Source organism: Eurosta solidaginis, chromosome 4 (assembly GCF_040869045.1).
Source record: "Eurosta solidaginis isolate ZX-2024a chromosome 4, ASM4086904v1, whole genome shotgun sequence".
Classification (NCBI taxonomy): domain Eukaryota; kingdom Metazoa; phylum Arthropoda; class Insecta; order Diptera; family Tephritidae; genus Eurosta; species Eurosta solidaginis.
The window spans coordinates 233053164-233068714 of NC_090322.1; the positions used below are offsets into that span (position 1 = coordinate 233053164).

Below are 15551 nucleotides of genomic sequence, written 5' to 3' on the forward strand. Positions count from 1 at the left end.
ATTTGCAAATGTTGTAAATGTCATAGGTATACCTCATTGGGTAGCACACCAAGCACTTCGAGCAAACACCTTAAACGAAAAATTTTGTTAGCTCACCTCTCTTGTAGCAAACATACCGTTGTTGTCACGACAATCTGTCTACGCATCAGTGAGCATGGAGAAAAAAGCGAAGTTGAGTAATTTGCGAAAAATCACAGCGTCATCGCCTGATATCGTATAACCGTCACACAATGCTGTCTGACGCCCACTTGTGAGTACGTACGTATGTATGTATATGTATGTATATTAACCTGGGTCGTTTTAAGTTAACCGATATCGCGCCATCAATTTTTCGATAGTATTCGGGCTCAGGAAAAAAAATTTTCACTACGGATACCCAAAAAAAAATAATTTTCGAGCCTGCGAAAAAAATGGCTAAAGGTTAAATTTTTCGACCAAAACCTCACCAAAAACCCAAAAAATATTTTTTTTTTTCAAAAAACTGTTGTAAAAACGTTGGCGATAACAGTTTTTTGAAAAAAAAAAATATTTTTTGGGTTTTGGGGAGTGTTTTGGTGGAAAAATTTACCCTTTCACCATTATTTTTTGGCAGGCTAGAAAATAATTTTTTTGGGTATGCGTAGTGGAACTTTTTTCCTGAGCCCAAATCCTATCGAAAAATCGATGACGCGATATCCGTTAATAAATCGACCCAGTCTAATCTATATACTCGAATATATAAAACCAACATAAGTATGTATATGTATGCTTGTTGTGGCATTTGCTAACATTTTAATTTTATGATCTGTGTATGACTACTTCTACACTACGGGAGTTCGCTTTTGGTACAAAAGCTAGTCAAACGGTCCAAACCAAACCACAGCAACCGCTGAGAGGTCATAGCGTCCTACACCGAAGGCTAACTGCTTAGTCAGGCGTCTTACTAGTGTTTGCTATTTAAAGTATAATTTTGATTTGGCCTATCGAGTTTTATGTGTTTTTACTGTTACATGTTGGGATTACAGTTTGAAATTCTACCTTTCAAGTTACATAATTTCCCAATACTACATTGAAGGCTTATCATTAAATCTCTCTGACCTTAGTTAAAATATGTACGAAATGTATTTCGAAACTAAAGGGAAACCCTTTTTAACTTCTAATTACGAAAAAATGGTCACATATTTGGTTCTCTCTATGGTAATCGCAAGGCGAACGGAAGTATTTCGAGTACATTTCTGGCATTAAACATGAAACCTACATTTTTCCCAATTTGTAGGAAAAATTAAAAGTAGCCCGACGTGATTAGGATTAGTACAGCGACTTTTATTTATATCATTTTGCGTTATTTTATTTTTAAATTTTATAAGTTTATTATAATATTTATTTATAAATATTTTATTTTATTTTATTTTGTTCTCTTTTATTTTATTTTATTTAAAAAGGAGCACGACGCGATAAGCATAACTATCGCGGCTTTTATTTATATTATTTTGTTTTATTATATTTTTTTTATTTATATGTTTTATTTTATTATTTTATTTTTTTTTTTATATTTTATTTTATTATGTTTTATGTTATTCTATATTATTTTGCTTTATTTTATTATAATTCATTTCATTTAATTTAATTTTTTTATTTTATTTTTTTTTTTTTTAATTTTATTTTATTTAAATTTATTTCTTTTCTTTTTTTCTTTCATTTTATTGATAACAATTCAATTCAATTTCAATTTATTTTATATAATATAATTTTGTTTTATTTCATTTATGTTTATTTTATCTCATATCATATTATTTTTTTTTTATTTATTTAATTTTATTTTATTTCATTTATTTTTATTTTATTTCATATCATATAATTTTTGTTTGTATTTATTTTTTTTTTTCTTATCTCATTTTATTATACTCAGCATGCTTTGCACACAGAGTATATTAACTTTGGTAACATAACGGTTAGTTTTTCAGGTAAAAAGGAATCGAGATAGATATGACTTTCATATATCAAAATAATCAGTATGGAAAAAAAATTGTTTAAGCCATGTCCGCCCATCTGTCCTTCCGACTGTCCGTCCGTTAACACGATAACTTGAGAACTAATCATAAACAAAAACCGTTAAAGATATTATAACAAAATTCAGCAGAAATCTTGCCTCTACTATAAGGATTGCTTCGAAGTAAAATTAACAAAATCGGTTATGGAGCACGCCCACTTTTGTATAAATTATATTTCTTTTCCCAAGTGGATTTATAACAAGAAATAGGAAAAAAATAAAGTTTTTGAAAATGGGCGTGGCATTGCCCTTTTTTTGATTAAGCAATTTTCCATGTTTCGGGAGCCATGACTCGATGAAAAATTAATACATCGTAATAAAATTGTATATACATATTTTCCTTATAGCAGGGAATATTTCTAGTAAAAATGGACGAGATCGGTTAAAGACCACGCCTACTTTTATATAAAAGATATTTAAAAGGTTCATAGACTAGAATAAGGAGCTATATCTTAGCAAAAAGTATTTTGTATCAATGATATTTTATTTTCCAAGTCTAATTATAAGAAGAAATTGGGAGACATTTTTTTATAAATGGGTGGCGCCACGTGTTATGTAGAAAAGTAATTTCTCTGAAATGAAATGTGCAATTGAAGCTCGCGCTGAGTATATAATGTTCGGTTACAACCGAACTTAGACACCTTTACATGTTATATTAAACTATTTGCTTCTAACGGTTACTGATGCTGGTAAAGGTACCATACTAACAACTGCAATTTAAATAAAAAATTTATGAGCAACATCTACTGTAAGAAATATTCCCCTCTATTAAGTAGATCCGTTTGAATTGAGCTCTTTCATTCAGTGCTACGGCCACAGCTTTCATCTAATTTCTCTAGAGTTTAATTACTATGATTATGTCTGGGACATTAGATATATATTTACTGTTCATATTCTACTTGTTAGGCTTTGGACATAGCATTTGACAAAGCTACGAATAGTTAGCAAACGTAGCCAGCTTAGCGCATTGAATCATTTTTAATTTTTTTTATGTATGTACCGAATTATGTATGTATGGGATTGCGAAGCTTATTTTAAAATGTTTTATTTGACGAAACAACATAAAATCTGTAAAAACGCAGTTGGTAGTAATGTTAAAGACTGAATTTTTTATCAATGTCCGAACAATTTATGGTTATTCCATCTGTATATTCATATTTCTTCTATATGTATGTGTGTATTAGTGACTAAACACCTTCTTAGCGACGAAACCGATTTCGATGAAATTGTGTCCTGTCCGTTTTCATATTCATAGTCCGTTTTCTGTACAAAAAGTCACTTGAAATTTAATTTAGGAGCACTTCTTTGCCAAGCTTATTATTTGAGAAACATTTCCTTCCAGAAGGTGTCCCAGGAAACCCACCTATTCTAAGAGATCTTCTTTATGAAGCGCTTTTTTCCAAATTTATTATTTTGCGAGCTTTTCGAATGAAGAAGAAGTTAGAAAGAGGGAAATAAAGATAAAAGTGAAGAAATTTGCAAGCGGAAGATAGGAAGCAAGAGAAGGGAGTGAGATGAAGGAAAATAAAGGGAGGCTGCTGAGTAGAAGCCAGGAGGAAGTAGGAGTGGAACGCAGAAATGTTGAGAATGTTGACTTGAATGTTGTTGCAGATATAAAGGAAATACAGGGATCAAATATGTTGCGCAGGAGGGAGAGGCAAGGAAGTACAACAGTTTGTATTTATAGAAGCTACAAAATGGCAAATCCCTCTATTTACTGGGAAAGTAGATGCACAGATTATCACTCAATTATCTTTCTATAAACAGTAAGTAAAGGTGTCTAAGTTCGGGTGTAACCGAACTTTATATACTAAGCGTGAGCTTCAATTGTACATTTCATTTCAGATAAATTACTTTTCTACATAACACGTGGCACCGCCCATTTAAAAAAAAAAATGTCTCCCCATTTCCTCTTACAATACAACTTTATAAGTGAAATATCATTGATTCAAAACTATTTTTTGCTAAGTTATAGCTTATTATTCTAGTCTACGACCCTTTTAAACTTGTTGTATATATACAAGCTGCCGTGGTCTTTAACCGATTCCGTAAATTTTTTTAGAAATATTTTCAGCTGTAAGGAAAATATGTGTACCCAATTTTGTTACGATATGTAAATTTTTCTTCGAGTTATGGCTCCCGAAACATAAAAAATTGCTCAGTCATAAAAGGGGCGGCGCCAAACCCATTTTCAAAAATTTTAGTGTTTTCCAATTTAATGTTATAATTCAATATAGAAAGTTAAATTCTGTCGATACAAAGCTCTTTTTCGCTAAGATAAAGCTTACTATATTCGTCTATGACCATTTTAAAAATCTTTTATATAAAAGTGGGCGTGGTCCTTAACCGATTTTGATAAGTTTTCTTCAAGGCATTTCTTATAGTAAAGGCAACCCCTCTGCCGAATTTCGTTACGATAGCTTTCACGATTTTTGATTTATGATTAATAATATTTGAAAAATTGATTTTATCACAAGTGGGCGGTGCCACGCCCATTTTAAAATATCATTCCACACTCCAATATCAGTCTACACGTCAAATTTCAACATTGTAGGTGTATTATTTACTAAATAATCAGTTTTTTGTGTTTTCCAAAATGTTATCTATATAATAAGTGGGCGTGGTTATCACTAATTTTCAATACAAATCTATTCTGTGTCCAGATAAGCTCGTGTACTAAATTTGGTGAAGATATCTTAATATTTACTCAAGTTATCGTGTTAACGGACAGACGGATGGAAGAACGGATAGACGGACGGACGGACATGGCTCAATAAAATTTATTTTCGATACTGATGATTTTGATATATGGAAGTCTTTATCTATCTCGATTCCTTTATAGCTGTACAACCAACCGTTATCCAATCAAAGTTAGTATACTCTGTGCAAACCACTCTGAGTATAAAAATTAATGGGATTTTAGAAATTGTACCTCCGTTAATTTCATACATATTTGGCTACAATGCACTAAATTTTCAATTCCACTACCACAAAATTTTTTGACGACTAAATTTTTACACATTTTTGCACATTACTTTAAGTGTTCAGTTTCACCTACATGTTTTATCCCAGCCCGGCAACGACATCTACCAAGCATAGTTTGGCACTACTAAAAAATTTGTTGTAGTGGAATTGGAGATATGGTTTCGTAGTGGTGACGTGAGATAGGTAGAGGGAGTGAGAATGGAAGAGCGAGTCGGAATGGAAGTGGGAATGGAAATGGGAAGTAAGTGGTAGAAGAAGTGGTTATGTAAGAGGGGATGGGAGTGGGAGTGGAAGTGAGAGTTGTAGTGGGAGTGGAAATGGGTTTAAGAGTGGGAGAGAGATATATGGAATAAGGTATGGACAGATATAAAACGAATAATGAAATGTAGAAAATAACAGTATGGAGAGTGAAGGGGCTTACTTTTTAAATGCACTTTCGGACAGAACAAGTCTGTCGGTACTCTATATTCTTTTTGTTTTATGTTCAAAGTTCAGGTTTTGCCTCACTCCACAATAAATGCCATAACCGATGCTTCAAATGCTTTAAAAAAAGCTGAAACAGCGAACTTCCAAGCAAGGTCGGTAGTCTACTTGGTCACGCTGGACGTGAAAAATGCCTTCAACTCTGTCGTGTGGGTTGACAAGCTCGAGGCGCTTAAATACTGTCACACAAGGTACCCCCATCCACTAACTGTATTAAGAGACTACCTCAAATATCGCTTGCCTACGTACGAACCAAATGAAAACCAGACAACGATGTTAGCTATAAATCTTTTGTAATGCTACGTATGACATCCTCTTTCGTTGCATATATAAGAAAGCACCTTTTTCAGTATCGTTGTCCTCATCCAGAGACGAATTCCTACCATAATCAATATGATGGATGGGGAACAGCAAGTACAAAGACGTAGATCCGAGAAATGCTTTGGGGTGAGGCTTGATATTAAGGTATCTCTTCTAGAATAATTTCAAGGGACTTGCGGGTCGAATGCGCAGATCACTGAGTACCTAAATCGATTAATAGAAACATGGGCGAGCCAAGGCCATGTGTATGACAGCTACTTGCATCCGCATCGGATTCTATACTTTTTCACGGTGCAGAAATTTGGGCGGACGCAATAAAATTTGGGAAGTACCGAGCAGCTTTTACCTCAGTGCAAAGCAGAGGTTTGCTGCAAATTGTCTTAACTTATCGCACGGTTTTCAGAGATGCTGTCCTTCTCATTGTGTGAATCAAATCGATACACCTTCTCGCTGAGAAAGTGAAATCAATTTATCAGCTTCGATGAGAAGTAATGATTTTTCTGTCGTTCAGGCGATAAAATAATCTATCCTACGCTGACAACAGCAAGGGTGCTGCAGTGCTGCAGGAAATTGCACCGGGGAACTAATTCCCGAACTGATGCCATGGTTGGAGCGGCTACAAGGAGAGGTCTAACGCAGCTTTTAACTGACCAGGGCTACTTCCGGGAATATCTTCACATATTGGGCAAGGTGGAAAATCCATATTGCCTATATTGTGGGATCGTATTCCACGCTTGCCACACCTTTTCCGAATGCGATCACTTCGCAACTCAACAGTGCAGGGTGGAGATGGCACTGGCGATCTATCTCCAGGTGCAGGAACATACAGGACCTATAGCTGGCCAAGGACAGCAACGTCGATTTAAATCTCCAAAACTTTCTTCGAGCATCTTTTTCGCTATGAAGAGGGAAAAAGTATATTGAGCTCGGAATTTTTTATAACTATTTCTTTACAAATTCAAAAATAGGTCAGCTTAGATTTCGATAAGGGTTTAGATGCAGCGTAAAGTCAGAACAAATTGTTTAGAGGGTAATACTATGCACATATACATGCATACAAACACACACGACTACATAAATATTTTCCGATCAATTTGCCTCAAATATTTGAAATTTTTTTTCACATATTTTTATTTAAATTTTTCGTTTTCTTTTACTCTTTTCATAGATTTCAATATGCAAGCTGAGGCTGCTATACCCGAGGATATCTTGGACCAACAACACATAAAAGATGTCGATGGTATTGATGCGGACAGTATGCAATATGTTAGCGAAAGTGGTGCAATTGATGGTGGTGGGGAGGCGTTAGCTGAACCAGAAGCTGATATTGTAAGTAGAGTAAGGTCATAATCCTATACAAAGCCATCAATATTTAGTAAATATGTACTATATATGTATGTATGTATGTATGCATGCTTACCATTATATTCAAGAAAATTGAAGGTTGTATACCCAAAATAGTTGTTGTGGATGAATGAATGAAAATAAAATCTAAGGTGCTCGAATGAAAACGTGTATGAAAAAACCCTTCAATAGGATGAAAGTCGCTTAAGCGTAGCTTAGTAAAAGTTGTTTTTATTTTAATATGTATTAAAGGTTTTACCATGCTTCAATGTAAATATTGTTGAGTCAGTTGCGTAATTCGATGATTACGGCAGGAGTGATAAAATACAGTGTGAGTCCCAAGCACTTGTAAATTTTGAGTTAAATAACGAAATAAGACTAGACAAGTAAGGAAGGCTAAGTTCGGGTGTAACATAATCTGAGCTGAGAGCTTTGGAGACAAAATAAGGGAAAATCACCATTTAGCAAAATTAACCTAGGGAACCATGGAATGTGTTTGTACATGGGTTTCAAATGAAAGGTATTAAAGAGTATTTTAAAAGGGAGTGGGCCATAGTTTGTGGACGCCATTTCAGGATATGGCCATAAAGGTGGAGCAGGGGTGCCTCTAGAAGGTGTTTGTATGATATGGGTATCAAATGAAAGGTGTTAATGAGTACTTTAAAACGGAGTGGCCCTTAGTTGTATATATGAAGGCGTTTTCGAGATATCGACCAAAATGTGGACCAGGATGACCCAAAACATCATCTGTCGGGTACCGATAATTTGTTTGAATATGAACAGTATTCCTGCCAAGATTCCAAGGGCGTTTGATTTCGCCCTGCAGAACTTTTTCATTATCTTCTACTTAATATTGTAGGTGTCACACCCATTTTACAAAGTCTTTTCTAAAGTTATATTTTGCGTCAATAAACCAATCCAATTACCATGTTTCATCTCTTTTTTCATATTTGTTATAGAATTATGGCATTTTTTCATTTTTCGTAATTTTCGATATCGAAAAAGTGGGCGTGGTCACAGTCGGATTTCGGCCATTTTTGATACCAAGATAAAGTGAGTTCAGATAAGTACGTGAACTAAGTTTAGTTAGGATATATCGATTTTTGCTCAAGTTATCGTGTTAACGGCCGCGCGGAAGGACAGACGGACGACTGTTTATAAAAACTGGTCGTGGCTTCAACCGATTTCGCCCATTTTCACAGAAAACAGTTAACGTCATAAAATCTATGGCCCTACCAAAGTTCACAAGGATTGGTAAATTTTTGTTCGACTTATGGCATTAAAAGTAATCTAGACAAATTAAATGAAAAAGGGCGGAGCCACGCCCATTTTGAAATTTTCTTTTATTTTTGTATTTTGTTGCACTATATCATTACTGCAGTTGAATGTTGACATAATCTACTTATATACGGCAAAGATATTAAATTTTTTGTTAAGATTTTACTTTTAAAAATTTTTTTTTTAAAGTGGCCGTGTTCGTAATCCGATTTTGCCAATTTTTACTTAGCAGTCATATAGTAATAAGAGTAACGTTCCTGTCACGTTTCATCTGATATCTTCAACGACTGCCAAATTACAGCTTGCAAAACTTTGAAATTACCTTCTTTTAAAAGTGCGCGGTGCCACGCCCATTGGCCAAAATTTTACTAGTTTTCTATTCTGCGTCATAAGGTCAACCCACCTACCAAGTTTCATCGCTTTAGCCGTCTTTGGTAATGAATTATCCCACTTTTTCGGTTTTTCGAAATTTTCGATATCGAAAAAGTGGGCGATCTGAGATCAGGAACCTATATACCTAATTTTATCAAGATACCTCAAAATTTACTCAAGTTATCGTGTTTACGGATGTACGGACGGACATGGCTAAATGAATTTCTTTTTTCGCCCAGTTCGTTTTGATATATCGAAGTATATATCTATCTCGATTAGTTTATGCCGTTACGGATTACCGTTATGCGAACAAAGTTAATATACTCTGTGAGCTCTGCTCAGCTGAGTATAAAAATGAGAGCAATGGCTATTGTGATAATCGAAGCCGCAACTAAATCCGAAATGATTACCATCAGCGGAGTAGTCGTAGTAACCACAAGCGATTGTTAGATGAATTATGTTGAAGGTTGGGTAGCTATGAAGAAATAGAGATTCTATTAAATGGAGATGAGCGGCAGTTGAATGGGTCTCAAGGAGTAACAGGCGTGAAACGTTGGAGCCGGTGAAGGGGTGACTGGGTAGCTGTCGGAAAAACCGAACCGTATATTGTGTCAAGATTAATGATTAGCCATTAAATGTTGATTTATTAATTAAAACTAAACGTAGAACGGCGGAAATGTTGTTGGTGGACATTTAACGGTATATGATGACTGCTGAGAGACCGATGCGGCTTGGTGACAGCATACTCCGTCAATGGCGCCGAAGGTCCTGGGTTCAAGTCCCGGTCAAGATAACATCAAAATTTAGAAATAATTTTCTTTTTAATCAGAAGAAAGTTTTTCAAGCTGAGTCCCCCTTCTATCTCTGACATGAAAAGTTGCTCAGTGAAAATACAGCTCGAAATAAAATGTGTAGGTCACGCCCCGTAAATTTGTTGGACAAATTAACAGGGAGCCCGACCTAAATTCGAAGAGAAGCTTGGCCCTAATATCCTCAGAGGTAAATCGCGCCAAGTATTATTACCATTTTTATGAATGCTGAGATGGTGAGTGGCTAATCGGTTTCAAAATTATCAGCACATATGAAACGACGTAGCTGGTGAATGATGAAGAGGTGGATGACTGCCAGGTGAATGGTGAAACAGCGATGCCAAAACAACAAATGGCTCGATGAGTAATAACCCGACGTCAATGTAGTGATGCTGGCCGCCTCGCTTGTGTCCATTTAGGAACTTTTATTTTGGCTATTTCTCTTGCAAATTCATTCCACTCGATGTCGCTGTACCCAGAAACCTTGCAAAGACTAGATACCTTCGTACGGTCTCCGACTTAATCACATTGGTGTCTGCCACCATACTATACTGAAGTCAGAAAATGGGTGTGGTTTATTTACCTGCAGATGTTTTGAGTATATACCAGCTCCAGTTCCCTTTCTCACTTACGAGCCGTCCATGTACATTGTAATGCCCCTATCCGTATCCGGGCCTTTCTGTTATTCTTCATCTGGAAGTCACAAATGTTGGACGTTAAGTTAGTCTTTATCCTGGTCTCCGATCGCAGTCTTATCAACACTTGATTTGCTATTGGAGCGGCTCCATTTAGTAGGAGGCAGAAAGCTGTATCCTAGTCAGTATTAGTTTGAGCAAGGTGAATACATTTTTTTTTGCATTTGAACAACAAACCAATCTAATGCATTTCTTTGCATGGCCGCTGTTCGCCTTAGAATCCATTTGCGTGGCTTTGTTTATTCTTCTACATCTGAAGTTATATTTGCTGGCCAGCTCTTGAAAAAGAAATTATGGACACGTACTTTATGTTTATGTATATGTATATAAATATATAATAAAGTAAGACGAAAACACCATTTTATATACAGGAATTTTATACAAACACTCAAAAAAACAAAAAAATCCCAAAAATGTTTTGGACAAAAAAATGTTGCTTATATTTTGTGTAAAAAAATTACATCAATGTGCACTTGCAGATTTTGACTAAATTGTCTAGCATAAGCATCTTAGCTTTGAAAATTTTATCAAAAGAAAACATTTCGAAAAGTGCTTAAAAAAATAACAAAAACAAGAAAGGAAGAAAGAAGAGCAGTCAGTTAGTAGTCATTTTGCCAAGTGTAAGACATGACACAAGTTTGAGATGAGGGGTAGGTATAGCAGGCGATATAAAAATAGAAGTTGTAGTGCCTCCCTACCTAAACAATTTCCATTGAAAACAATAAGAAAAAGTTTTGTTGAGGCATTCGTAAGTTACTAAAACACAAAAATATTTCAAATAATTCACAATTTACCAACAGTGCGATTTTCATGTAACACCCCGCACTTTTTAAAAAAATAACAACTACCTGAAGGTAAAATTTTGATGCATTTAAAACAAACAAATAAATGTTAGGCGCGATAACCTACCCAGTGATTTTAGGCCGAACTTCTCTTTTCCAATTTGCGGCGTGCTTCTATTAATTTATCCTACAAATTTGCCGGACGGGACCAACACCAACTCAGAACGACATCAACAAAGCAGATGAGTTTTTCACTGAGAAGCTTTTCGTGGCAGAAATAAATTCGGAGTGCTTTCCAAATAGAAAAAATTTAAAAAGCTTATTTCTAAGCAAGCAAGGATGGCTAAGTTCGGGTGCAACCGAACATTACGTACTCAGCTGAGAGCTTTGGAGACAAAATAAGGGGAAATCACCATGTAGGAAAATGAACCTAGGGTAACTCTAGAATGTGTTTGTATGACATGCGTATCAAGTGGAAGGTATTAAAGAGTATTTTAAAAGGGAGTGGGACATAGTTCTATAGGTGGATGCTCTTTCGAGATACGCCATAAATGTGGACTCTATAATGTGTTAGTACGATATGGGTATCACACGAAAGGTGTTAATGAGTATTGTAAAAGGGAGTGTGACATAGTTATATAGGTGGACGCTCTTTCGAGATATCGCATGGACCAGGGGTGACCCTGTAATGTCTTTGTATGATATGGGTATCAAATGAAAGGTGTTAATGAATATTTTAAAAGGGAGTGGGTCATAGTTCTAAAGGTGGAAGCCTTTGCGAGATATCGCCATAATGATGGACCAGGGGTGACTCTATAATGTGTTTGTACGATACGGGTATCAAATTAGAGGTATTAATGAGTGTTTTAATAGGGAGTGCCCTTAGTTGTATATGTGAAGCCGTTTTCGAGATATCGCCAAAACGTGGAATAGCGTGACCCAGAACATCATCTTTCTCACCACGAACAGTATTCCTGCAATGATTCCAAGGGCTTTTGACTTCACCCTGTAGAACTTTTTCATTTTCTTCTACTTAATGGTAGGTGACACGCCCATTTTACAAAGTTTTCTCTAAGGTTATATTTTGCGTCAAAAAACCAATCCATTTACCAGGTTTCATCCGTTGGTATAGAATTATGGCATTTTTTCATTTTTCGAAATTTCCGATATCGAAAAAGTGGGCGTGGTTATAGTCGGATTTCAGTAATTTTAATTAGCGACCTCAGATGAGTGCCCAGGAACTTACATACCAAATTTCATTGAGATGCCTCAAAATTTAATCAAGTTATCGTGTTTACGGGCAAACGGACGGGCGGACGGATATGGCTAAATGAATTTCTTTTTTCACCCAGATCATTTTTATATATAGAAGTCTATATCTATCTCAATTAGTTTCTGCGGTTACGGGGTACCGTTATGCGAAAAAAATTAATATACTCTGTGAGCTCTGTTCAGCTGAGTATAAAAATTGATGTTGCCTTGCCCGGTGCGTGTAGTAGGCGTAGAATGTTATCACCACACCACGGCGTTCTCCAATGCATTTGAGGTGGTAATTTATTCTTTGTCCTACGTGAAACAAATTTGACACCAAACAACTTCTATCTAGGTATTTTCCTGTTTAAAAAGAATTTTTCAAGAAATATCAAACTTCTAGAAACACTAGATAACCTTGATTGATGCTCAAATATTCATCGGAGCTTAAATCAAACTGAAAAAAGTAATTAAGTTTAAGTTCGAGCAAAATCGAACTGTTTCTTACGCTCTTAGATATTTATATATACAAAATGTTATACAGATACATGTGAATTTTTTTCATCATTATTTGGCGATTAGCTGCCTAAGCGATTTTGGCCGTTTCGTAACAAGCTGTGCCGGTTATCCCTGTTTAGTGATCACTAATGCCAATTGAGAACACAAAGGGAGGCCATCTCTTACTCCACCTGGCACTTCCAACTCAGTGGAGGTCTCCTCCTTACTCTGTTACTAAATTACGGTTTCTACTGAAATACTTTCTACCCCGGAGAGTCTTCTTCCATTCGCATAACATGATCTAGCCAGCTAAGTCTTTGGGTTTTTATTCGCTGCACTTTCGCCATATCTCCTTCGATATTCGCCGTCGGCATAACGGACATGACCACAAATCTTCCAGAAGACTTTTCTCCATAATATTCTGATAGCCATATCATCTTCTCTACGCACCATACACGATTCCGTTAAGTACATCATGTAGGTATGATGAGCGACTTGAAGAATGTGTTTTTTTTTCGTCGAGAGAGGACTTCACTTTTCAATTGTCTACTCAGTTCAAAGTAGCGCTTTTTGGCACGAGTTATTCCGTTTTATTTCTTAGCTGACATTGTTTTTGCTGATTCACAAGTAAACGAAATCATACACATTCTCTCGCTCCTGCGGGTTATGGGGCATAGGATGTACCCGTCGTAGGTTTCTGGCTTTTGCACTAGGCTTAGGATATGCCACATAAAAAAAAAATTCCAATGAAAAATTTCAAAAACAAATTTCGTAAGAAATGAACGATTTTTGTTCGCCTTATGCCATTTAAAATTTTGTAGAGGGATTAGTTAAAAAGGAGCAAGTAGTTACGTACCATTAATCTATAGGCGTGGTCATTTACGAATTTTCCTCAGATCTTTATATAATACCAAGAAACATACTCTACAAAATTGCAAAGTGATACTAGCGGCTTCTGATTAACGACTTACAAAAACTCTTATATTTATTTCTAATAAATGTGGGCGATGCGCCGCCCATTTACAAAAACTTTACTAAATTAAAATGTTTAAAGTTAATCCACTTTTTTTTAAGTTTTTTCACTTTATTAGTATTTGTAAATGCACTTTTCCATTTTTTTTAAATTTTTTATACGAAAAAAGTGGGCGTGATCATAATCTGATTTTGACCATTTTCAACACCAATATATCACCTTTGAATGGTGAAGCATAACTTTAGACTTAAAAAAAAACTTTGATAAGTGAACGAGGTAGTCAACAAATTCTGCAGACCTTCACTTAGGAAATAATAGCAGGAATAGCTTGCTTACAATTCTGGATCTATACAAGATTTTATAAACTTGCTAATTTGGTCAAGGTATCTCAGTTTTTACTCAAATTATCATATTAACAGACGGCCGAGCATGGCCCTGTCAAAATCTGATTGATGCAGATAATTTTGATATGAGGAATATCTGTCTCTTTTATGCTATAATATACAACCGTTATCCAATCAAATTTATAATAACCTTATATACAAATAAACGATGATATAAAGATATGGAAAAGATAAGTCCAGGGAGGCTATAACTACCGTGCACGCTTTTATAGAAGTTGGGGGTAAACCTGGTCCTCAAAAGGAGTAATAATTTTAAACCAAAAAGAAATCACAAAATAGCATACAATCTCTAAAATACAAGAAAACCAGCATCCATCCTTGCGGATCATTTGAATAGGAAAATGGAATGTGGAGTTTACTTGGTTTCACCCTTTTCAAATATACTGTTAGCAGGAATAATGAAGTCCGATTTTGTTGTTATAATAACGATAAAGTTACTCTCCGAATTCCCCCAGCAGGTTAGGGGTCCAGAATATACCCGCGGTAGATATGCCTGCCGAAAGAGGCGACTAAAATACCAGATTAAAGGGGCTGTGTAGCGCGGCCCTTCAGGTTGCCAGCGCAATTTACAGCTTCTCCAAACCCAATTGTCAACCTCACCTATCCGCGGCGAATCCTGTTGCACTAACAGACGAGGCTCTGGCGACCCCAAGCTCCTCCTGCAACTTGGGATTGGCGAGGTAGGGATGGTTTGAAGGTTTAATGTGGTCATATAAATCGTTCCCGAGATGGTCGGGCTAGCACCTTAATGGTGCTGTGTTATCGGAGCGTACCGGATATGTATCCGGCAAAGGACCATCACATCGATAACACTCCCCCAAAGCCTTCGAGGAGCAACCTTATCGCCACAACAACAACAACAACATACTCCCCGAAAGTTTTGTGGAGTGTTATCGATGTTGGTGGTCCTTTGCCGGATATAGATCCGGTGCTCCGGTAACAAGCACCATTAAGGTATTAGGCCAACCATATCTGGGACGAAAGCCTCTCGATTCAGTAAACGTTAATATTCAAACGAAATAGATGAAAGCTCCTCAAGGAAACAATATTTCGTCGAAGGTTAAAATATAATGCCTGCAGTTGCTTAACGAATTAGCTTAGATGTGCATAACAGCAGCTTAACTAGAGGAATTTTAATAAATGAAACATTGCGCCTCTTCCTTCTACGAACAAATATTGACTTGGAGCTCTCTTCACAACAGAAAAAAATTGCCAGAGTCATTTGCAGGTGTTAAAAAAAATTTGACTCACAGTAGAGCGGGCGTGGTAAATTTTCTATGATATTAATTGCTTCTTTCTTGGTATACTGGAGGGGTAAAAGCTCAGC

At 36.0% G+C, this 15551-nt stretch overlaps 1 protein-coding gene across 2 annotated transcripts in view; it reads left to right on the forward strand.

Annotated features, from left to right (window-relative positions):
* LOC137251072 (uncharacterized) overlaps window positions 1-15551 on the forward strand; it is a 287201-nt gene that overhangs the window by 231882 nt on the left and 39768 nt on the right. For both annotated transcript variants that reach the window (XM_067785033.1, XM_067785032.1), the window contains one exon: window positions 6987-7147. In XM_067785033.1, coding sequence (XP_067641134.1) covers window positions 6987-7147 — 161 coding nt within the window. The remainder of the gene's footprint in view (window positions 1-6986; window positions 7148-15551) is intronic.